A 21,752-nucleotide genomic window follows, 5' to 3' on the forward strand; every position below is an offset into this window, starting at 1 on the left:
AGCGAGATTCGAGGAGCCGGACGGAACAGCAGCGGCATCGTTTCACTGCAGTCCGCTCCCGCACCGCACCCCAGACTCCTCCTCTTCATCTCTCCGACGACAACTTTGCGTTATGGCTCCCGTATAGCTTCACTCCCGTACTATACAACAATTCAATTCAGTCAGTCTTTGGGGAGAGACGCGGTGGCGAAGTGGTTTCCTCACTGCGTCATGAACATGAGTTTGATTCCCGTCCACGGTTATAACATCAGTTGTGAGTGATATCTTGAACCGTTCCTAGGCCCTCTATCACCAACCTTACTGGATAATTTTTTTGGTGAACTATGGTCAAACAACTCCCGTGAAAGAAACGGCATGGTGAGGCCGTAAACAGAAAAAAATATGTAATTTTTTAAATATTACTAATAGATGTTTCTGTAAATGGATACATTAAACAGAACCATCCTCGTGAATGCGACGAATTTTAAAATGCATCTGCACCAATGACTGCAGATTCAGCAGCGTCCTAAATCATTTGGCATTGCCGTGATGAGTTGGATCCCCCCACGCGGCATAATGGGCAGATCCGTGGCACAACCCACTCTCACCCACGGGCCGTACCACCGCACGCCGTAGGGGTGCTCACAAAAGTTCTAAGTGACCTCCACACACCACACACTCTCACCGGCACTGTGAAGGTCCCCGGTGGGCCAGTGTAACAGTCGAGGTGATGTAATGGGTGGCTCTTGGCCAGCAGGCGACCCCCCCCCCCCCTCGGCCCCCACCGGGTGTCTAAATCTTTAAACAGCGTCTCGCCAAAGCGCGCGCCTCTGTCCTTCAAGGGCATTGTGCTCAAAAAAACATTCGCTCCTGTGACGTTAACGGGCAGCAGTTTCGCAGCGGTGAGTGCACTTGTGCTGTGAGCCCAGCCACCCGAGTTCGATTCTCCAGCTGCTAGGTAATGTCGGCGGCGAGTGATGCACGAACCGATCCTGGGGTTCCCCCCTTTCACCAACCCACACTGACCAGAGTGGTGAAGTATGGTCAAACAACCCTCATTACTGACATGGTGTGGGGATGTCTTCACGCAGCAGTGGATTGATGCTGGGCTGTAAATTTGCAATCGTTGTTGGACAGGTTATCAAATTCACCGTTTATGGCTGCATAAGTAAATTGGTACCACTTATGTTATTCCGTGCTGATTGATACCAGTTCCTCCCGTAGCAGTGTGAGGTTTAGGTCATTAGCCAATTAACTTACCAGACATTACAGACTCCCTTGGCCTTTTTCTCGTCCAGACTAAAACTACCTCCTCTGCTCATGCATGAAGTCTCATCTTAGTCTGAACCACGATCCTATCTATTAAACAGCTGCCCTGCTCCCCACCTGGTGCTGTACACGACACGCAGATGAGGCCCTGATGCACGCGACCTCTCTGCTCTTATCATCATCGTTATTATCACCATCATCACCATCATCGTTATCATCACCATCATCGAACGCCTTCATGGCTCTACAGTAGAGTATATGTGCGCTTCCTACCGGTACCTTTGTGACGATTTCTCTCATTTCACCGGACTCTTCAGCATAATCGGACGAGTTTTCGAAGCATTCCAAACCCAACATGTAAATCGTTATTCCATTGTTAAAGATCCCGTACACGTGTGTTTGGGATGCATCGCTGACAAAAGCCGCGCGCACCAAAGCGCTAATCCCACCAGCACAAAGCAAATGCGGACCTTAGCAAGAGTTGGGGGGAATAAAACACAATTAACAACCTTGCATGTGGCCGGCCACGTTGAATTTGTACGTAGCAAACCGTGCTCATGGTAGGTGCGGGGGGAGATCAACAAACATTGACCCCCGTGGCCATGCTGACAGAAACCAGGAGCGGCTGCATCTCTGCGGCATATCCAGCGATCTGACCATCTGCTTGCGTGCGGGAGGAGCACGTGATCGGGTTACGTTGGCCTGGCGCCCCCTCCGTACGGCAGTGGCTCGCGCCACCGCACGGTTTAAAACGAGGGCGGTAACCTGGAGATACAGATAAAGAAAAATACCGAATCTTGATAACTCGCACAGAGGTGGGAGCGGTGGTGCAATGGTTAGTACGCTGCGATGTCAACCCATCACCCGAGATCGATTCCCAGCCAGGGCTAACTTCAGCGGCAATTGATATCGGAACAAGTTTCGTCCTCCCCCCTCCCCCCCAACACTCTTAGCAACCCTCAGTGATCAGTGTGATGAAGTAAGGTCAAATGATACACTTATGCCCGGCATGGCATGGGGAGGCCTTTATCCATTAGTGAATTGAGAAGGGTTGGAATGATTTATTTACCCGCAAAATCTACTTTTCCAGAAAGGAGGGGTTTTGCTGAGAATAGGCAGATTAAGTGACTGAAAAATGTATATTCGGTCCATTGTGTAGCCATCTGTGGGCAGATGATTCAAATTGATTTCATAATCAATACGACCATTCACAAAATCGAGTTTGAAGGGTATTATTATTCAGTAGGGGACACAGTGCGAGTTTTAGAAGCGGGGTGATGGTGATCAGCGCGGTCTGGTAAACGTCGGTGGATAAATCAGAAAGTGCATGGGCCATTAAGTGGAAAGTGAATTGCTGCAGGAATAAATCCATTGACATTTTCCCCAAGGTGAATGACGTCCATGACTCTGCACTGATGACTCACGTATATTTCCATCCGCAGACCCACGTGTTCAGATATTTATTACGTTTAAAAACTTTATTTTGAATTCTTCTATTTTGCAAAGAACACAAAGTACATTAACAGTGGGAACGCGATCTCAAGACTCGTGACAAGTTAAATAATTCAACAAACAAGAACATAATTTATTATTATTTTCTCTTTTTATTTTCTCTCATTCAGACGCTGTCTCTCCGACGGACCTGTTCTTCACCTGAGGACGGCTACTTGCGTTGTGGCCGAAACGTCGTGAGAATTGTATTCTATTACGTTTTATTTTTATTATTTTATTATTTCCCTTCTACGTGACTTTACCGAAAGAACCAAGAAGATGAATCCCTGCAGTCACGAAAGCTTTAAATCGAAATTTATTTTCTCTTTTTACGTGACTTTACCGAAAGAACCAAAGAGTAAAACAAGAACATATTTTCAAAACAACGTCACATTTTTATATGCATGCTGGCTGTAGAATATGCTATTATAGAAAAGCAATTACATATTTTATCAAGTAACGAATATTTAACTGATCATTCAAATTAAGCTGGGAAAGATTTACTTAAAAAAGTAAGAGAACGTTATTCCACATAGGAGGGGGCATCTGGACACAAACAATAACTTTTCGTATGATTGAATGCGTGCGCCTGGGACACGACACGAGAATGTTGGGGGAGGTGGGGAGGAAATGATTTGGCATTTTAAGAATGAAATCAAAATCGATATTGAACCTAGCCTGGCAGAGCAGATGGAGTAATGGTACCGGTAATGTAATGCGTGCACTTTAGCCCTGGCGCCCTGATAAGCAAACAGCGGAGCTCAGGTCTGCTCGAACCAGCTCCGTGCAGGAGCTTCCACGGCGTTGGCCGCTGATACGAATCTCACTCGCGGCGCGTCTGCTCCGAGCGCCCGACCTCCGGAACAAACGCTCGCGTGGCATTCACAGGAACGATTGACGTGGCCGTGACGCCCATGGCGACAAGGTGTCCCTTTGGTGGCCAGGTACCGAAACATTTCCAGGGTCAACTGAGCGCCACCCAGAGTAGATAAAGTGAGCGCCAACTTTGCGCTCAGTAATAATGACAGCAGTGGAAACATTAACACGTTTTGATAATTATTAAGTTAATGGAGTCGACCTAGGGGAGGCCTAGGGCCGATTAAGATATTCGTCACCGGTGTTGGCCATGAGCGGGAAATCGAACTCGGGTCGCGAGGTTAACAAGCGCAGCGTGCTAACAACTGTGCCACTGCTTCTACCCCATTCACAAGGCGGCAATGACCAATATGGCGAACAGCACAAAGACATTTATGCCAATATCATAAATGTCTTTGTGCTGTTCGCCTTTTGGTGTCTGCTGGTCTAACACTGTTGAGACGAGGCTCTAAAGAAAGCCGTCTCTGGTGTGGACCAATCAGTTTCAAAGACAATGCATATACTATCAGAGCATGATTTATTTGTTTGCATGTTCGCCACAGGTATACGTGGTTAATGCAGACATGATTCCTCGCAAAAGGTTTCTGTTTGGTGTTCTAATATCTTAACGCCTGCTGTATTGCCAGACGGGGTAAAACCTATTCTTATATGGTCAAATGACCGACATGGTGTGAAAAGACCTTCATCCAGAATTGAATTGACAAAGGGCTGCAATGAATTATGTCACAAGCTGCCCCCCCCCCCAATCCCCATTCATTCGCGGGTGGTAATTTCAACGCGTCTACCCGCACCTCCGCTACGTACGGCGCGAAAGAAGTCCAACATACATATACGCACACACGCATCACTGCTGTATACTCAGGGAATAGAAACAGCAGCAGCAAGCAACTCCTGCCACTCCCCTGAGCGATGAATGTGAACAAACCTGCTGGGCTCGAATGTCTCCGACGACGAGAGAGAGAGAGATCTTTACGAGGCAACTTGCCACTCCCTGAGCGGAACCTCTGCTCGAGGCCCCCCCACCTCCTCCACCTGGGCCGTTGTTCGCTCGCAGCGAAATGCGCACGAAGCCAGGAGGAGGTTGGGGGGGGGGAGGTCGCGTCTCCTCGTTTGAGCGGCACAACACGGGGAGGGTGGGGGGGGGGTGCGCGCTTTGACGGGCCACGATCTGCTGATGGGACTCACAAAGTCGAAACCAGCTCACAGTTTGCCCGATCGGCTGATGTTGTTGACTAAAGGCTGACGGACCGGTATAGATAGAGCCTTCACAGGTGCAACGACTGAGACCCCCCCCCCCCCGATATCGTAACGCCCACGAGCTTCGGATCGATTCGTTATCGCGATTCACAGTGTCGCGTTCCCATTCAAGAATGTGTTATTTAGTTTCAGATTTGTCTTAAATGTAGCGGCCACTCCTGACCGGAGGGATCACGCGAACCCATTACCTACAACATTTACACGAATCCACGCGACGAGCGATTCCACGGATGAGCCGTGAGCTCAGACACTCACATTCATCGATTCAGTGATGCGGATCGCTTAATCGATGCGCTGCGAATATTCGGACACTACGATTGCAAGTGAATATGCGATGAGTTGTGTTTTAATTACATTCCTGTCAGATCTCATTGGTCACCCCGTGCCCATTATAAATATCAACTTTCATCCTACAAAGTCCCATCACACGGAAGAAACACAAATAGACAAAAACTAAAACTGCCCGCATTGCAACGCCTGTACGCCATATGGACCTCAAAACCAGATTTCCCTGTACAGGAATACGGGTTAAATCGTACGGATTGACAGGTATGTAATGATGCAAATGTACTCTGCGTTGTTTAACATTGTGTTGATCCTGTTTTCCGCACGTTCTTCATATTGTCCAGCACCTCCGATTCGCACGGTTGGCTACGTACGGTGCGAAAGAAGTTCAACGTTCGGGTTTCCTTTGACACACAGACTCCTGGGTCTCCATTGCCTCTCGTGTCGAGTAACAAACACGCAGTGGGTTGACGGCCATGCACAGAACAGCTTGGCATAGGGCCACGTGTTGGACGGCAGAGGGCAGTGCAGAAGATGCCACCGTTGTACCGAACTGCTATGCTCCCACGACTATGCTCTCCGCCGTCGCACATTCGCAACGCCCGGTAAATATGCGACGTGAAGACAACGTCGGCACGTGTTTAGAACCGTTCACCCAACGTTCATTGTTGACAGGGTTGCTCGCCCCACTAGAGAACTCCCGTTTAGACAACCCCCATCAAAGGCCAGTTCATGATTATTATTATGATCAGCAGCAGAATTATCCATGACGAATCCACTGCCTTAAATCTCACAGACTACGGTGGTTTACTCGCCTGTCTGGGCCATAGTTCGGGTTGCATGGCCGCGGTCACACAGTGGCTTGTCTTTCAGTTTCCATTCATGAAGTAAACATTTCCATTCCTGAAGGAAACTGAAAGACAAGCCACTGTGTGACGGAGGCCGTGCAAAATGGAAAATTAAAGGCAAGCCAGAGTAGTGCCACTCTGGCCATACAACCCAAACTACGGACCAGTAAAAGCACTGCCATCTGCGCTCCTCCAACGCAGCAGGAACCACAAAACGACGCCAACTCTCTCACTCTGCCCAAGCCACGTGGCGAGCAGCAGACCTCTCAGCGTTGGGATTTAGCTCACGGACGCATCGCTGCTGCTGCTGCTGCCACCGACGCACAAACAGAGGGATGGATTCCACGTGCCCGCGCCCTCTTCGCCACCGAGCTAATTGTGCCACGTGCAGCTCGCTGCTTGTTTTGAGCACTCCGGTGATGTCACCGGGCAATTGATGCTTGAATGTTTTATTAAAGCCCAAGTGCTCATTGCCGCGCCCGTCTATGAATGTGCGTCCTGTGTGAGCCGGGGCGGGGCGCGGTGGGACACCAAGAGCAGGCAACGTCAACTACAGCACTCGGATTACGCTGCGTGTGTGTGGATAGGTGTGTGTGGGTACGTGTGGGTAAGTGTGTGTGGGTAAGTGTGTGTGGGTAAGTGTGTGTGGGTAAGTGTGTGTGGGTAAGTGTGTGTGGGTAAGTGTGTGTGGGTAAGTGTGTGTGGGTAAGTGTGTGTGGGTAAGTGTGTGTGAGTGTGTGTGTGTGAGTGTGTGTGGGTAAGTGTGTGTGGGTAAGTGTGTGTGGGTAAGTGTGTGTGGGTAAGTGTGTGTGGGTAAGTGTGTGTGAGTGTGTGTGTGTGAGTGTGTGTGGGTAAGTGTGTGTGGGTAAGTGTGTGTGGGTAAGTGTGTGTGGGTAAGTGTGTGTGAGTGTGTGTGTGTGAGTGTGTGTGGGTAAGTGTGTGTGGGTAAGTGTGTGTGTGGGGTGTGTGGTGTGTGTGGTAGTGTGTGTGGGTAAGTGTGTGTGGGTAAGTGTGTGTGGGTAAGTGTGTGTGGGTAAGTGTGTGTGGGTAAGTGTGTGTGGGTAAGTGTGTGTGGGTAAGTGTGTGTGGGTAAGTGTGTGTGGGTAAGTGTGTGTGGGTAAGTGTGTGTGGGTAAGTGTGTGGGTGTGTGTGGGTAAGTGTGTGGGTAAGTGTGTGTGGGTAAGTGTGTGTGGGTAAGTGTGTGTGGGTAAGTGTGTGTGAGGTGTGTGGGTAAGTGTGTGTGGGTAAGTGTGTGGGTAAGTGTGTGTGGGGTGTGTGTGGGTAAGTGTGTGTGGGTAAGTGTGTGTGAGTGTGTGTGGGTAAGTGTGTGTGGGTAAGTGTGTGTGGGTAAGTGTGTGTGGGTAAGTGTGTGTGGGTAAGTGTGTGGGTAAGTGTGTGTGGGTAAGTGTGTGTGGGTAAGTGTGTGGGTAAGTGTGTGTGGGTAAGTGTGTGTGAGTGTGTGTGGGTAAGTGTGTGTGGGTAAGTGTGTGTGGGTAAGTGTGTGTGGGTAAGTGTGTGGGTGTGTGTGGGTAAGTGTGTGTGGGTAAGTGTGTGTGGGTAAGTGTGTGTGGGTAAGTGTGTGTGGGTAAGTGTGTGTGGGTAAGTGTGTGGTAGTGTGTGTGGGTAAGTGTGTGTGGGTAAGTGTGTGTGGGTAAGTGTGTGTGAGTGTGTGTGTGTGAGTGTGTGTGGGTAAGTGTGTGTGGGTAAGTGTGTGTGGGTAAGTGTGTGTGGGTAAGTGTGTGTGAGTGTGTGTGTGTGAGTGTGTGTGGGTAAGTGTGTGTGGGTAAGTGTGTGTGGGTAAGTGTGTGTGGGTAAGTGTGTGTGGGTAAGTGTGTGTGTGTGTGTGGGTAAGTGTGTGTGGGTAAGTGTGTGTGGGTAAGTGTGTGTGGGTAAGTGTGTGTGGGTAAGTGTGTGTGAGTGTGTGTGGGTAAGTGTGTGTGGGTAAGTGTGTGTGGGTAAGTGTGTGTGGGTAAGTGTGTGTGGGTAAGTGTGTGTGGGTGTGTGTGGGTAAGTGTGTGTGGGTAAGTGTGTGTGGGTAAGTGTGTGTGGGTAAGTGTGTGTGGGTAAGTGTGTGTGAGTGTGTGTGGGTAAGTGTGTGTGGGTAAGTGTGTGTGGGTAAGTGTGTGTGGGTGTGTGTGGGTAAGTGTGTGTGGGTAAGTGTGTGTGGGTAAGTGTGTGTGGGTAAGTGTGTGTGAGTGTGTGTGGGTGTGTGTGGGTGTGTGTGGGTAAGTGCGTGTACCCTGCACAGTAGGGGGCACAGGTGGTGCATCGGCCAGCAGTCATCTCAGTCAGTCGACCCGTGGCACCTGCTGGGTCTGCCCCGTGACCTCCTGCCGGCGGGCGTTCGGCACTTCACACGTGGCCTCGACGTGCACCTAGCCTGGCACAAGCACCGTGGTGACGTCACCGCCACTTAGTGGCGATTGGCGCTTGTTGTGGATGTACCCTGCATATGTGTGGAGCAGTGGTGCTCACGCTGCCCTAAGAACCCATGCGCCTGAGTTGGATTGCCGTCTACGGCGATATCCGAACCGGTCGTGGCTCTTCCCCTAGGCCGACTCGGCCGTGAATGCGTGGCCCCACTGGTGCGGTGCGGTAACCTAAATCAGAACCGGGGAGACGAAGGCGGCCGGGGAGGTAGTTCGGCTCGGACGACACCAGCAACTTTTCGTGCGCCGTGCCGTCCCCTACAATAGACATCATAATCTGCCACGATCCATCCACTGCTGGGTGCCATCCTCCCCCGCGCCAAGTCGCCACGGATGCATGTCTCTTACGGTTCTGCATGACGCCCAGTCACCACACCTCGCTCACAGCGGCACATTCCCCACGCACGCGATGCGGGCTTTTATTTTGCGCGCGTGTGTGTGTGTAGTACGTGGGTCGCACGTACGTATGTCGAAGGTTGCGCTGTTTTAATCGCGATGCGTTAACTTGGAAACGAGGAAGCGTCCTCCCACCCTCGTTCATGAAGCGACGCGCCGTGGACGGCCGCGTCACGCCGTCACGCCGTGACGCGGGGCTCCATCCTCCTCCTCCTCCCCCATCCCCACTCCCACATCCCCGGGCAAACGCCACCACCGCTACCACCCACGTCCCCTGCATAATTACACACGCCAGTACAGCCACTCGCACCGCCAGCACATCACCCACACAGACACTCACTCTCTCTCTCTCGGTGTCTAGCACGCACGGACGCGCCCACCCTGCTCCCGGCGCACGCGATCCACATCCCCTCCTCGTTACGCGCAGCGGTGTGTTGCCGCGCACACGCCGGCAAACACACAACCCTCCACCCTCCACGCTCGCTCGCTCTCGCACAACACAAGACAGACACTCGCTCGGGCGGAGGCTGTTCACGGTCGTGAGGGGTCCCCCGAGTTGAAGCGCCGCCTCTGCCGCTGCTGCTGCTGCCGCTGCCGCTCGGTAGGTGACTCGGCGGCGAGGGTGACCTTGCGTCCTGCACAGAAGCCGCCTCGTCAATTGGCCGCCGCGTGAGGATGGTGGATGGTGGTCCCCGGGCTTCGGTGAGCAGCCCGTGTCCACCCACGGGGGGAGACGCGCGGAGAGCCGCCTCGTAGCGGCTCGCGAGGTGGACACCCCGACTGCGCTGTTGATTCACCCCGGAGTGTTTGTTGTAAACGGCCGTCGCGTGTGGATTTAAAGGCGCGGACCTGAACAATTCGCCAGGGGCTGTCTCGGGGTTTCGGCATCTTAGGAAGGGCGTGCGGCTTTCATCCGTAGAGTCCCGTCCGTCCGTCCAGGGACGATTGCGCTGTGGCAACTGCATCGATCCCCTTGCACGGGTGGTGTGTTGTTCCATGGCGATAAGATCGGAGGTGGCGACGTCTTCCGCTACCGTCACCGCCAGCGTCGGCTTCTGATTCAGCTCGGCCAGGATCAGACGAATTGTCACCTCCGCAAAGCGGCACGTTTATATCATCGCTAACGTCAGCGGCAGACCATTTGTCGGCTTCACCGGCAGAAATCCATCACTTCCACCACCGCCAGCACACTATTACCTTCACTAGCAGCAACAGCAACATCCGTCACCACCAGCAGCAGAGCCGCCACCACAATCACATCATCCATCCACACTCCCTCCTCCACCGACACCTCCATCGCATTCCCCCCCCCGCCCAACAAGCGCCGCCGCCACCATGCTGCAGTCTCTGGCCACGAGCTCGTGCGGGAGGATTCTGGAGCAGCGTCGCTCGGCGTGCGTTTTCCTGGGCCTCCTGCTCGCCTACGCGGTCTACCTCGTGGTGGGCGCCGCCGTCTTCTCGGCACTCGAGCGCCCGGCCGAGCAGGACCTGCGGGACGACCTGCGCAGCCTGCGCACCAAGTTCCTGGCGGACCACCCGTGCGTGCGCGACGCCGAGCTGGAGACCTTCCTCGAGAAGGTCATGGGCGCCAGCAACTACGGCGTGTCGGTGCTCAACAACGCATCGGGGCGCGTCAATTGGGACTTCACGTCGGCGCTCTTCTTCGCCAGCACCGTGCTCACCACCACAGGTAAGCCGGCACTGCCTCGAAGTCCTCGCTTAAGAGAGACAACAACAACAGCAGCAGCAGCAGCAACCGCCGCTTAGCTCGATGGGCCTCGCCAGCTGGAATGCGGTGCGCTGGTTGAGAGAGCGACGCTCAACGCCCGAGCCGGGCACGTTTTGTTGACGGAGCGAGTTTAAGCTGTTTGCCTGGCTTGGGTGCTCTGTGACAAAGTGGTGTCGTTTACCTGGGAGGCCCGGGTGATTTGAAGGGATTTTTATTTTTATTTTTTGCAGGGCCCCTTAATGAATCTGAAACTCAAAAGCGCTTGACACGGCATCTCATGGCACCCGTGCCAATGCCCAGCTGTCCCTGTGTGGTACAAAGCGCATGCAGTGTCGGGTCTTTAGTCTGATAGGAGGGAGTCATTTAACTTTGGGTTTTTTTCTCCAATTAAGTAATTTGTGGAACATTTACACCATAACGCCAGCAAACATGCCCTTGAAAAAAATAACATGGAATCTGTAATGTCCAATATGCATCAGACGACGCGTGTAACTACGGTTCATGCACCCCCAGTAATGACCAGGGTGGCTGCTGGGCACGAACTGCGAGCCTCTGCATCGAGTGCCAAAACCTCCCAAGTTTGGTTGAGGAGTATCGGGTGACATCGTTTGGGAAGGTCAATGTGTTGGCAGTGGCTTCATCATCGGTGACACCTTCTCCCCCCTGGGAATGGACACGTGCCCGTGTGCGTGCAGCCTCCTAGGAGAGCTGCTGCAATGACCATCGCACGTGTTGCAGTCGCATTACAATCATCAACACACCCCGTGGTCTCACCCGAGTCTGGTCAACCCAAGGTGGATGTAAAAAATAACTCCTAGAATTGAAGCTTCGGGATCATTGTTGTCTTTGGGTGGCACAGTGGTTGGCACGTCGTGCTGTGACCCCTGCGACCCGAGTTTAAATACTGGCCATTGCTAAAATCAGTGGTGAGATCTCTAGCCTGCTCCTCAGCCACCGACTTCACCAATTCACATACTGACCGGCATGGTGAAGTATGGTCAAACAATACCCATGACTGATACAGCACGGGGGAGGCCTTCATCCAACGGTGGATTGATAAAGTGCTGTTCAAGATTTTTTTTAATTTAATCATGAAATTGAAGCCCCCAGTTGCTCCCAGAAATGAAGGCCACCAATGGCGTTTACAGATTCCTGTATTGACCTACTGTTAGGATGTCTCAAAGTGCTCCGTCCGCCGTGAGTCGGGTGTTCAACAGACACTGTGATATGAAAAAAAAAAAAGGTTTTACCCTTTTTGGCAATAAAACAGTTGTTAAGATGTTCAAACACCAAATAGAAACCTATTGCAACAAATGGTGTCTGCGTTAACCACACGTACTTGTGATGAACATGCAAACAAAAAAATGCTCTGATAATATATGGCGTTGTCTTGAAACTGATTGGTCTACACCAGAGCCAGCCTTATTGGGGCCAAGTCTCGCCAGTGTCAGACCAGAGAACGCCAAAAGGCGTTTTATTTCCAGAAAGGGTAAAACCTATTCTTGTTTTTTCATACTTTGACACTGTCAAAAAAGGTCCGATGTTAGCCGCTGTGATGCCATGATTTGCCGTCTGAATAAGCTACCTTTTTTCTCCTCTGGCATGGCCCTAATTAGGACATTACTTAATTGAAAAGAAACCCGCAATCAGAAAATGCTACAAATAATCCTACGTAACAATGGTCCCCGTGCGTGCGATATACTTGTACATGGGCTCTCGGCTGGTTGAATAACAAGGTGGTAGAAATCTACGAAATGCACAAACGTTCACGTATAATTTGTGGCACAGGCAGGGTAGGGCAGGCTTGTTGAGATGGGATTTCGTGAGAAGGAACCACACCATGTCGAGCACCCACTGACAGTTTTCCCGATCAACCAGCCCCCCCCCCCCGATTAAATTTCTCCAAACACACAAAACAAACTTTGGGGCCACCGTGAACAAAAAATTAGCCCATTCAGCAAAACACGGCTTCCTCCACCTACGCAACTTGATAATGATCGCCGCGCTGGCATTAAACGCCAAGGATTGTGCGCTTGCTGATTAGCAGGCATGGAAACATGGCTTGTAGACAGGCTGAAGATTCATCCCACCCAGAACGTCTCGCCACGAGTTGTTAACATTTTTTGGGGTTCCCAACCGGTTTCAAAAATCGATGTATTGGTTTTATCTCGACATCACGGCGTTTGTATTATTTCGAATAATTTGTTTCGTTTCGAATAGTTTAGTTTGCTCCAATTGCCTAAGTATACTAACGTGATAGCTTTTTTTTGGGGTTAGATCAAGTAAATAAACCCACCACCTCCCGACACAGCCAATTAGTAAGGTTTGTCACGTAAACAAAATAGGCCAATTTGTTACTAGTACAGCACAATGGTGTGTTGGAGAGTAAACCTACAACATTTACAATTTGCGTACGACGTTTCACCAGCAATAACAACTAGCATCATCAGGCGATGGCCAGATTTATCAACATACCACCAACATAAGTTGTGGATAATCCATTCGTGCATGATTCGATTTGCGTCTCGTGCGAGTGTAAACATCGATTCGTCGCTATACCCATAATAACTTCACAATGTACTCGCTGTTAGTGAACTTTAAAGCAGTGCCCCATTTACTGATTGACGGGCATGGGACGTTGCCTTGAGTTGGGATTAGACCCCACAACGATGGGCTGGCACCAACTGCTGACTGAAACATCTACTCCTTGAGTCAGCTTAAGGGGTGGTTCAGCAATGGCCATTCTTCACGGCAGGGAGAGAGAGTCGAGTGGAAACTTGTGACTTACAGTTAAGAACCACGTTTTACAATGTGCAGTGTTTGTTTATGACCAATATTTTCAACACAGCTGCCAACACAGTAAATGCAGCCAACTGAATGTGTGACCTATCGGAGCTTGAGACCCGACGGCTTTCCCTGTGGCCGGGAAGCTTGGCTAACAGCCAGTAAAGGGTTGGGGACTTCTCAGTGGTTGAGAACAGAGATTTGGGGCCCAAGTCTCTGTTTGTTTTAGAAGGTGAGGTGCGTGTCCGTACACGCTCGTGGCAACACCTGACCCGTGACGCCACCCTCCATCGGAACTCAAAATCATCCTCCCAAGCGCGTCACAGGGCGTGCGCGCGACCGGCCTAATAACTCCGCGTCGACATCAACTTCCGCGACCGACTGCGGTACCCGCTTGACCGTCAAGACGCGACCGGGGCACTTGAGCGTGCCTTGTTTTATACCGCGTGGCCAAGCGACTATCAGCCAGCGGTCCTGTGAGCAAACAAACGCGACAGGTGGTTAGGGCCAAGGTGCATTCACGGGGGGGCTGGGGTTGGGCAGGGCAGCGACACGACACGTACAGTGCTCAAACCACATTTCCCTATCGCCTGCCCAAATGGAATTTGCGTCAAGCGCTTGGCAAGCCTAATGAGCGTGCCGTAGCGGTGCATCACAATCGGAGAGTCGATGATCATTACACATTCCTGAGCATTAAACACATCACCTGAAATGAGAAGCCTACTTTGGCTTTCTAGGTGGTATATATATGTGGGCCATTACCTGAAAAGTCGCCTAATATATATTTTCAATGTTGAGGCCACGCAGTGTTGTCGATGAACGTGTTGAGTCATGAGCAGAGTAAGAAGCGCAGGGGTTGGTCGCTGTGTAACCGTCAAATTTGCCATCACGATTTGAGGGGAGGGGGGGGGGTCTGGATTTGGTAAAAAAAAAACTATGACATGCAACGTTTTCGCAAATTAATGTAATCGGGGAAAATGTGATGCACGTATCGCGAGTACGAGAATCGTTTGAAAATGACGCATTGTTACGTGCCGAGAGGCCAGCGGAGTGGGTCTGCCGGCCTTGATCGTTGTGTTCCGCTACGCACTGGAGCACCGAGCTCGCAGCGCGGGTGCCAGCATTCTCCACTGGCGACGTATACAATATGCGGGAGTATCTACACGGCCACCGAGCTGAAGATTTGAGCGATGGCCTTTTTTTAATCGCGGCCAGATGACGGCGTTTTAAAAATGTGCAGTGTTTGCCGATGACAAATGCCGTCAGCCTGTGCGTCATTGCACAACTGCCAGCACGGTCAGCAACTGCCAGCCTATTAAAGGGACACCGCATCGGAGTTTGAGGGGCCGTTCTTCACAGCTTCACTCGTGGCTGGAAGCTTCGCGAGCATCAAATGAACTTCAGAGGCCCCCCGGTATCCTCTGATTTGCTGTCGATTGAAAATGTGTGGTCGCACGAGGGCAGCCCTGCGAATTGGAACGTACGGTCCGGACGCGTCAAATAAGTGGGCAATCACGAGTATGATCGTGAAGTGACCTTTTTTATTTACTCGGGCACCGCACGTCAACGGGAGTCTTGATTTATAATAATCCAGAAGAAGCAAAAGCCGCGAATTGTGCACGTCCTCGGAGGTGAACGCTTGATGGAGGAGGTTTTGTAAGAGAAGGAAGTTGGGAAAGAGGCCAAGAGGCGGAAAAGAAAGATGCTGGCTTGGAGGGGGCACGTACAGTGAAATGGAGAAAGCTCCAGATTGGACGGGATGGACAGAGATTGGGCCAAGGATTTGGCACTGGGCAGACGACCTAAGAAAACAAGTAGGCCAACCAATTAGGAATGTAATTCAGATAAAAATAAATGTAGTTTTTTTCAACAGGGATAATTGTCAAAATAATAATAATTTTGATGTAGAAAGCATCCTTTAACAATGGATCTACGAGTGCCATGCATGTAAAGCAGGGACATTAGTGAGCAGTAACCGGAGAGAGAGACTCAAGAGAAAGATGGAGAAACTAGAGAGAGAGAGGAGGCCTGGACTTCAGCCGGGACATAAACGTCTCAATCGACAGCGAGTTCGTGACCTCCCAGGGGCAGGAAAGTCCAAATAAAAACCCGGTGGTCACCCCCGGCGCGGAGCCTGGAGCGCTTTGTAGGCGTCAAACGCACTCGATGCACTCGGACTGACTTTTTCGTCCACACTGGGATGGTGACGGGACATTCAGTGCTGTGTATATGTGTCGGACCGCCGACTAATTCCGCAATTGAGCCACAGCCTGTAAAACTATCGACAATTAACTACAATATATCACGCCCAGATGTGCCACGAGGATTATTTTGAAAAGGTTGCCTAATTTGTGGAACCGTCTACTTGTAAACAAATCAAACTTGTTCGGGCTCCTGAATATTTCGTTTCTTAACAAACTGAGAACAACCAATTATCACGCAGAATAGAAAATTAGAGGCCGATTGGTGATGTAATATATATGTATTATATGCGTTTCTTGCATTATATTGGAGTTGTCCTATGCCAGAGGAATGTGGAATTTACACCCTGGCTCAGGATCTCCAGCAGAGACGAGCAACCACCGAACATTCTGTTGAGTCTGGGGGGCACCAGAGCCTAACGTGGAGCGGCATCCAACAGCCGAGTAAAACACGGGCAGTGTTTACAGCTGGCAGTGTCAAGTCTGCATCGGCCAGCCACACAAAGCCCGAAGTGTTACTCCTCCGACTGCCACGTCACCGCATTCGGCAGTGCAGGTCAAAGAAATCTGCGGGAAACTCCCAGGCCCCCAGACTCTTCGTTTGAAAGCCAGCGAGTGTGTCAGGTGTGACCCACGCAAAAGAAGTCCGACTGCTGCTCTCTGCATTTTTTTTGTCCCAATCCCACCCCGCGAATGCCTTTGTCCTGTGGGGCGGGAGGCAGGGGGGGGGGGCGGTGGCCGCACTGAGAACGCAACTTCTTTGCCAGGCGAGTCTGCCGCACCCAGCCGGGCAGGAAAGAAAACGGCTAGGCGGAGGGAACTGGCAGGAAACGAATAAGGAGCAGCTCCTCGGTTATCGTCACCCTGTGGAATACGTTTGAATCGAGCAGGCATAGCCATGATAACTCATTTACATAATAAAACATCCAGTCGTTTCCCACGAGCTTATACAAATCCCGCTGAAATTAAAGAGGTAGTTTCCATTAACCAAGGCTTCGGTGAAGTGGTGGTGTAGTGGTTGGTGCACTGAACCATGAACCCGGTGACCTGAGTTCTATTCCCAGCCTTGGTCATACAAACTCCCATCAACCGCCACGACACGGGGATGCCTTCGTACAGCAGTGGATTGACCGACAAATAAAAGGGGCTGTAAGTTTAATTAACCGAGGCGTAGAGCGGGAGGGCCGGTTGTATATGTGTCACTTGTTTGAAAGGCGCAATTACTGTAAGGAGGCTGGGCTGTTGAGAAGTTCCATAAGTCATCACGATGGTGAGTCGGTTGGGGTTTGCGGTCGGTGCTAAACTTCAGAATTTGCTCCCATCTCACAACTGTAGGCCAACCGGTGCGAACACGCGGAAACACACACACGCACGCACACACGCACACGGCCTCGCGACCACGCAGACGATCGGTAACATAGCAGCCTTGCCAGAGCCTCCGCGAGGAATCGCCACACCCACGCCCCCCTCTCTAACGCTGCACCTCGAGAGGCCAGTAGGTGTGTGAGCGTGTGTGTGGCGTCACTACCCAGGGGTCACCGGGAGAGGGCGCAGTTGTGCGGTCCCCCGGAAGGTTTTTAAGATCGGCATGAATCGTGCCCCTCTATTAACAGTGACCAGGGCAGCACAAATAAAGCATGACCAATCGGATGAACAACACAACCGGAGACGACAAGAATGGATTATAGAATTGAACTATGACCCCGAATCGTGACGGTTTAACGTGGGGTCGGTGGGGAGAGTGCCGAGTGCTGGGGGCTCAGCAAGCTGCAGAAGGGGCTCTTTACCGGGCCATGTGGAGGCCACTCGGGTTGCCACCTGGCTTAGTTTCCCCCCAGGATCGTCCTCACGTCGAGGCAGCTGTCCTGGGACAATCTGCAAGTCTGCATTTACTGCAACGCTTGAGCAGAGCCACGTTACATTCACCACGAGAGACATGCGCTCATATGCAGTTCTCCCCTCTTCCGCTGTTGCGAGATATCATCATCATTATTATTATTTTACCCGTAATATGTCCTGGTGTTTTGTACCTCAGAGGTGGCAATCCTAGAGGCAACATCCAAGACAGCGGTAGTGTCGGGAATCTGAACCTTCACAGAGTAAGACATAAACATGAGGCTCGCGAAGCGTTATCGTTTTTAACCGGTGAACCGTGTGTGGAAATTGTTTGCTGCTGGCTGGCTGTGGCCCGCCAGTAGGTGACTGTTAATTTATTAATTGATGTTTTATTATTTACGCGTTTATCATTAATTCACGAGTGCGTCTCGTTGTTTGGTTACGCGTCCGCTTTGGTTCTGCCAAACGGCAGCTTTCACGCGAACTCAAAACAGGACGTCGCACGTGACGCGGACATTTTAATTGTTGGGATAACGCACACCGTTTAAATTTTTTTTAATCGGCAGTAAATAAGTGATTACACAGCTTTGCAGAAGGTCCCAACGTGCTCCTGTGGGGCCACATAATTGGCAGGCCACAGTTTACAAACGCAAGTGCCCCAGAAAGCCCTTGGGATTCTTTGAGGCTGCCAGGTGGTTCCACTCGGTCTCAAACGTTGCTTACCCGAGTGGCTCTCGGCGTGTCCCAGCGTTTCAGTAAAATGACAAAAAAAAAACAATGCCGCGTGTTGTGCGCGCTCAGCCACCATAGACGAGACCCTGGGCGCTGAGTGCAGGCGATTGACGCTACCCGCGTTGAGAGCGGTGGATCTAGTTGCTGGCTTTCTCTAGGCTCATGACGAATCGCTCCCCCCCCCCCCACCACCACCACTCGCTCCAATAAACAATTTCTTGTTTTGGCTTCTTGTTCGGCGTTTCTCTTGTACAGTTTAGTTTCCGTAACCTAAATGTAACGTTTGCATGGAGCGTCAATAATCGCTTCTCGCACCCACGATTCAATGCACGAATCGCGAGCGGAATTATTGACTTTAGCGACCACACGCCTTCAAATGTCGGAAAACTACGTTCAATCTTCGTTCGAACTTCGTTCAAACGCCGCGCGGCAGCTGCTGCGGACGACGCTCCAGCTCAAGTTCCTCGCCCCCCCCCCCCCCACCCGGTGCGTTCACGGCCGTAACCCCTCCGCTGTCCGCGTGCCCCCACAGGCTACGGCCACTCGGTGCCGCTGTCCGACGGCGGCAAGGCCTTCTGCATCATCTACTCGGTGGTGGGCATCCCCTTCACGCTGCTGCTGCTCACGGCCGTGGTGCAGCGCCTCATGACGCTGGTGACGCGCCGGCCCATCGCCTACATGCAGCGGCGGCTGGGCGCGTCGCGGCAGCGCGTCGCCACCGCGCACGCCGTCGTGCTGGCCGTCGTCGTCATCACCTGCTTCTTCTTCATCCCGGCCGGCATCTTCACGGCGCTCGAGACGAGCTGGAACTTCCTCGAGGCGTTCTACTTCTGCTTCATCTCGCTCAGCACCATCGGCCTAGGCGACTACGTGCCGGGCGAGGCCTACGGGCAGCACCTGCGCGAGCTTTACAAGTTCTGCGTCACCTGTGAGTGCCCTCGCGTGGCCGCGGCGAGAGTGAGATAAATGTGTGTATACTTGACTTCTTTCAAACCGTACGTAGCCGACCGCGCTCGTCGTAGGTGCGGGTGAAGGAAAAACAAACTAAACACAAAAATCAGTTCTCAAGAAATGAGCTTCCAATCTAGATTACTTAAAAGTGCATAGCTCCAGTAGTTTCCGAATATCGGAAGAGCGTTCCAGACGGCCGCGGAAGCGCATCTGAAAGCGCGTGATGCGGTGATCCATGGTAAGGAGATGGGGTGGGGATGTGCGACGTTGGACCCCGATGCTTCACGTTCACTGAGATGGACCTACGTTCGTCTCTTCGCGTAAAAGAGAGCCACGTTTTAGTTTGTCAGCTGATGCGCCTTCCAGAGTAATGTTATCCAGCAGCGTTTGTTTGTCAGGCTTGGTTAAATACGCTGGATGTGGACTTTAAGGGGGTTTTCCACCTTCGGGGGGGGGCAGGATGTGGGGGCGACCCCCATTTTCAAAGGTAATCGACCGCGATCAATAAACCTGATCGCTTGATCGTCCCGGCTCTAAAATCTTCTCGCCTTCACCCGTCGACTCAGGCTACCTGATCATCGGCCTGGTGGCCATGCTGCTCATGCTGGACACGGTGGGAGAGCTCTCCGAGATCCGCTACCTCTCCGGCATCTTCCACACGGGCGGTCCCGGCGGCAACGGTGGCGACGACGACGACGACCGCATCGGCATCGTGGACGGCGAGGAGCTCCCGGTGTCCACCGTCTCCGACCTCGCCGCCAACGGCGGCAGGCGGCGAGAAGTCGAGCCAGCCGCTGGCGTTCAGTGGCCCCGCCTCCACCTACCACACCATGGGCAACGGGCAGTGAGGGCCGCGAGGCCTCCACGGGGTCCCGCGAGCTGGCCGGCCGGGCACCCCCCCCCCCCCCACCACCTGGGGAAAGTGTTCCCCCGCTTGCGGCACGCGCCATCGCAGACGGTGGTGGCGCGTGGGGGGCCGGGCGGGTGGTGCTCGGGGGGGGGGGGGGGGTGAGGCTGTGCGACCGTTCACACCGTCCGCGTGCCTCTGCGTCGCCGTTGTGCGTCCCGCGGGGGCAGTGCGTGGGAGAGTCGGACTTTGATGTCGGGGCGTTCGGCCCAGCGTGGAGGTCACCACGCCAATACCTGCAGTTGTCTTTAATTCATAGTAATTAAATCGATGTAAAAGGAAATACGAAGAAATGTAAATCACTAATTTAAGATCATCTCAAAATAGAATGCTTATAATGTTATTTGCACGCCAGATATGAGTTAATATCTCGCGAATTGTTGTCTTTGTTGTGACTGATACAACAAAGGACACGTCGCTAGGCTTTGAACTATGAATGGGCTTGCGTTGTGACCTCTAAGACATCCATCTCATGCCACTCTTGGACATGAAGGAACAACTGCGATTTTTGGTGGAATTTGGACTGGATCTGGGCCACATCTGATGAGGATACAAAGCCAGTGGCACAGCCATCCAGGCTACACGGGTGGCATAGGCCCTGGTGGCAAGGAATACAACTTGGTGCCCTGTTCAATTTCCCTGCGCTGTGTCGGCTGGCGCATGGGCCCCATGTGGTGGCCCCGGTGCAGTTGCAGCGCCTGCAGAAACGCGTTCTAGCCGAGAGTGAGGCAACGCAGTGCTGCATTTACACAACCACTGGGAACCACGCCGGCTCGGTCCGATGTATCCAAGTTGGCTCCACGAGCGGGCGTCCCCACCGTAGACCTCCCGGCTTGATCCCATCCCAAGCGAGCTCGACGCCTGGGCCGCTTTGGAACGAGTCGCGAGGTTAAAGGGCCAACCATCACGATTCCTGCAGCGTGGGGATGTAGGCTTGGGCCTTGGTGCTGCTCCTGAGTCTGGTTCCCATTGGTCGTGGAAACGTAACACGAGTCGGACCGTCATTGTTGCTACAGTCATGTACAGTATACACATAAATACTCAAGCTGCCGATATAAAAGCACTGTCTAGGTACGTGGTCTTATAGCTATTGTTTCATATTCTAAGAGAGGGTTATAAGTGAATCGCCATTGAGAACCAGAAACAAATGAAGGATCGAATGATGTGTACTGCGTACATCCACACGCGGCACTGGCGCCCTACCTTATTGGGGACGTGCGTCCTTCCGAGTTCTCTCGCCGCTCTGCTACGCCGGCTTGCTGCCATTTAGCTCACGATGTGTCACCCTACGCCGCCCCAGGGGGACGGACTTGCCCTGCAAGTTGCCGCATGGAAACGTGCCCAGGGACGCGTACGGGGGGCACTTTCGTCACTCGGTCGGTCGCTCGCTCGCTCATCGGACGGAATAAGCCCGCAGGCGTGTCCGCAGCCAGGACTGAGCGCAGTTGCACGGACGCGGTGGGAAGACCCGAGTGATGACGAATGTACGTACGTATGTTGAAATTATTTCGCGCACCGTACGTAGCCAGCCGTGCTAATCGGCGGTGCGGACGTGGGCAGAGCGTGACGCACGAACGCTGCTCCCTTCCCGCTCTCCCCGTGACACGCTCTGCCAAGCGTTCCACCGCACCTTGCGCTACGGTGTTGGTGGACGTGAGCAAGCCACGGGTTAGTCAGCATCGGGCGCGCGCGGTCGCTGTCAGTCGGAGGCTGTAAGGATGCGTCGAGATCGATCGGTTAATATCGAGTATTGGGCTCGCGATGCGCGCGTTGACCAATGGA

At 52.5% G+C, this 21,752-nt stretch overlaps 1 protein-coding gene across 1 annotated transcript; it reads left to right on the forward strand.

Annotated features, from left to right (window-relative positions):
* Positions 1–9,059: 9,059 nt before the first annotated feature.
* LOC133347336 (potassium channel subfamily K member 1-like) lies at positions 9,060–20,055 on the forward strand. Its single transcript, XM_061559524.1, is given in 4 exon segments — positions 9,060–10,520; positions 18,645–19,040; positions 19,630–19,831; positions 19,833–20,055. Coding segments are annotated over 4 exon segments (1,032 nt in total). The 5' UTR covers positions 9,060–10,165; the 3' UTR covers positions 19,912–20,055.
* Positions 20,056–21,752: the final 1,697 nt, after the last annotated feature.

This window comes from Lethenteron reissneri, chromosome 25 (genome assembly GCF_015708825.2).
Source record: "Lethenteron reissneri isolate LAM-NWPU_2019-01 chromosome 25, ASM1570882v1, whole genome shotgun sequence".
In the NCBI taxonomy this organism is placed as follows: Eukaryota; Metazoa; Chordata; class Hyperoartia; order Petromyzontiformes; family Petromyzontidae; genus Lethenteron; species Lethenteron reissneri.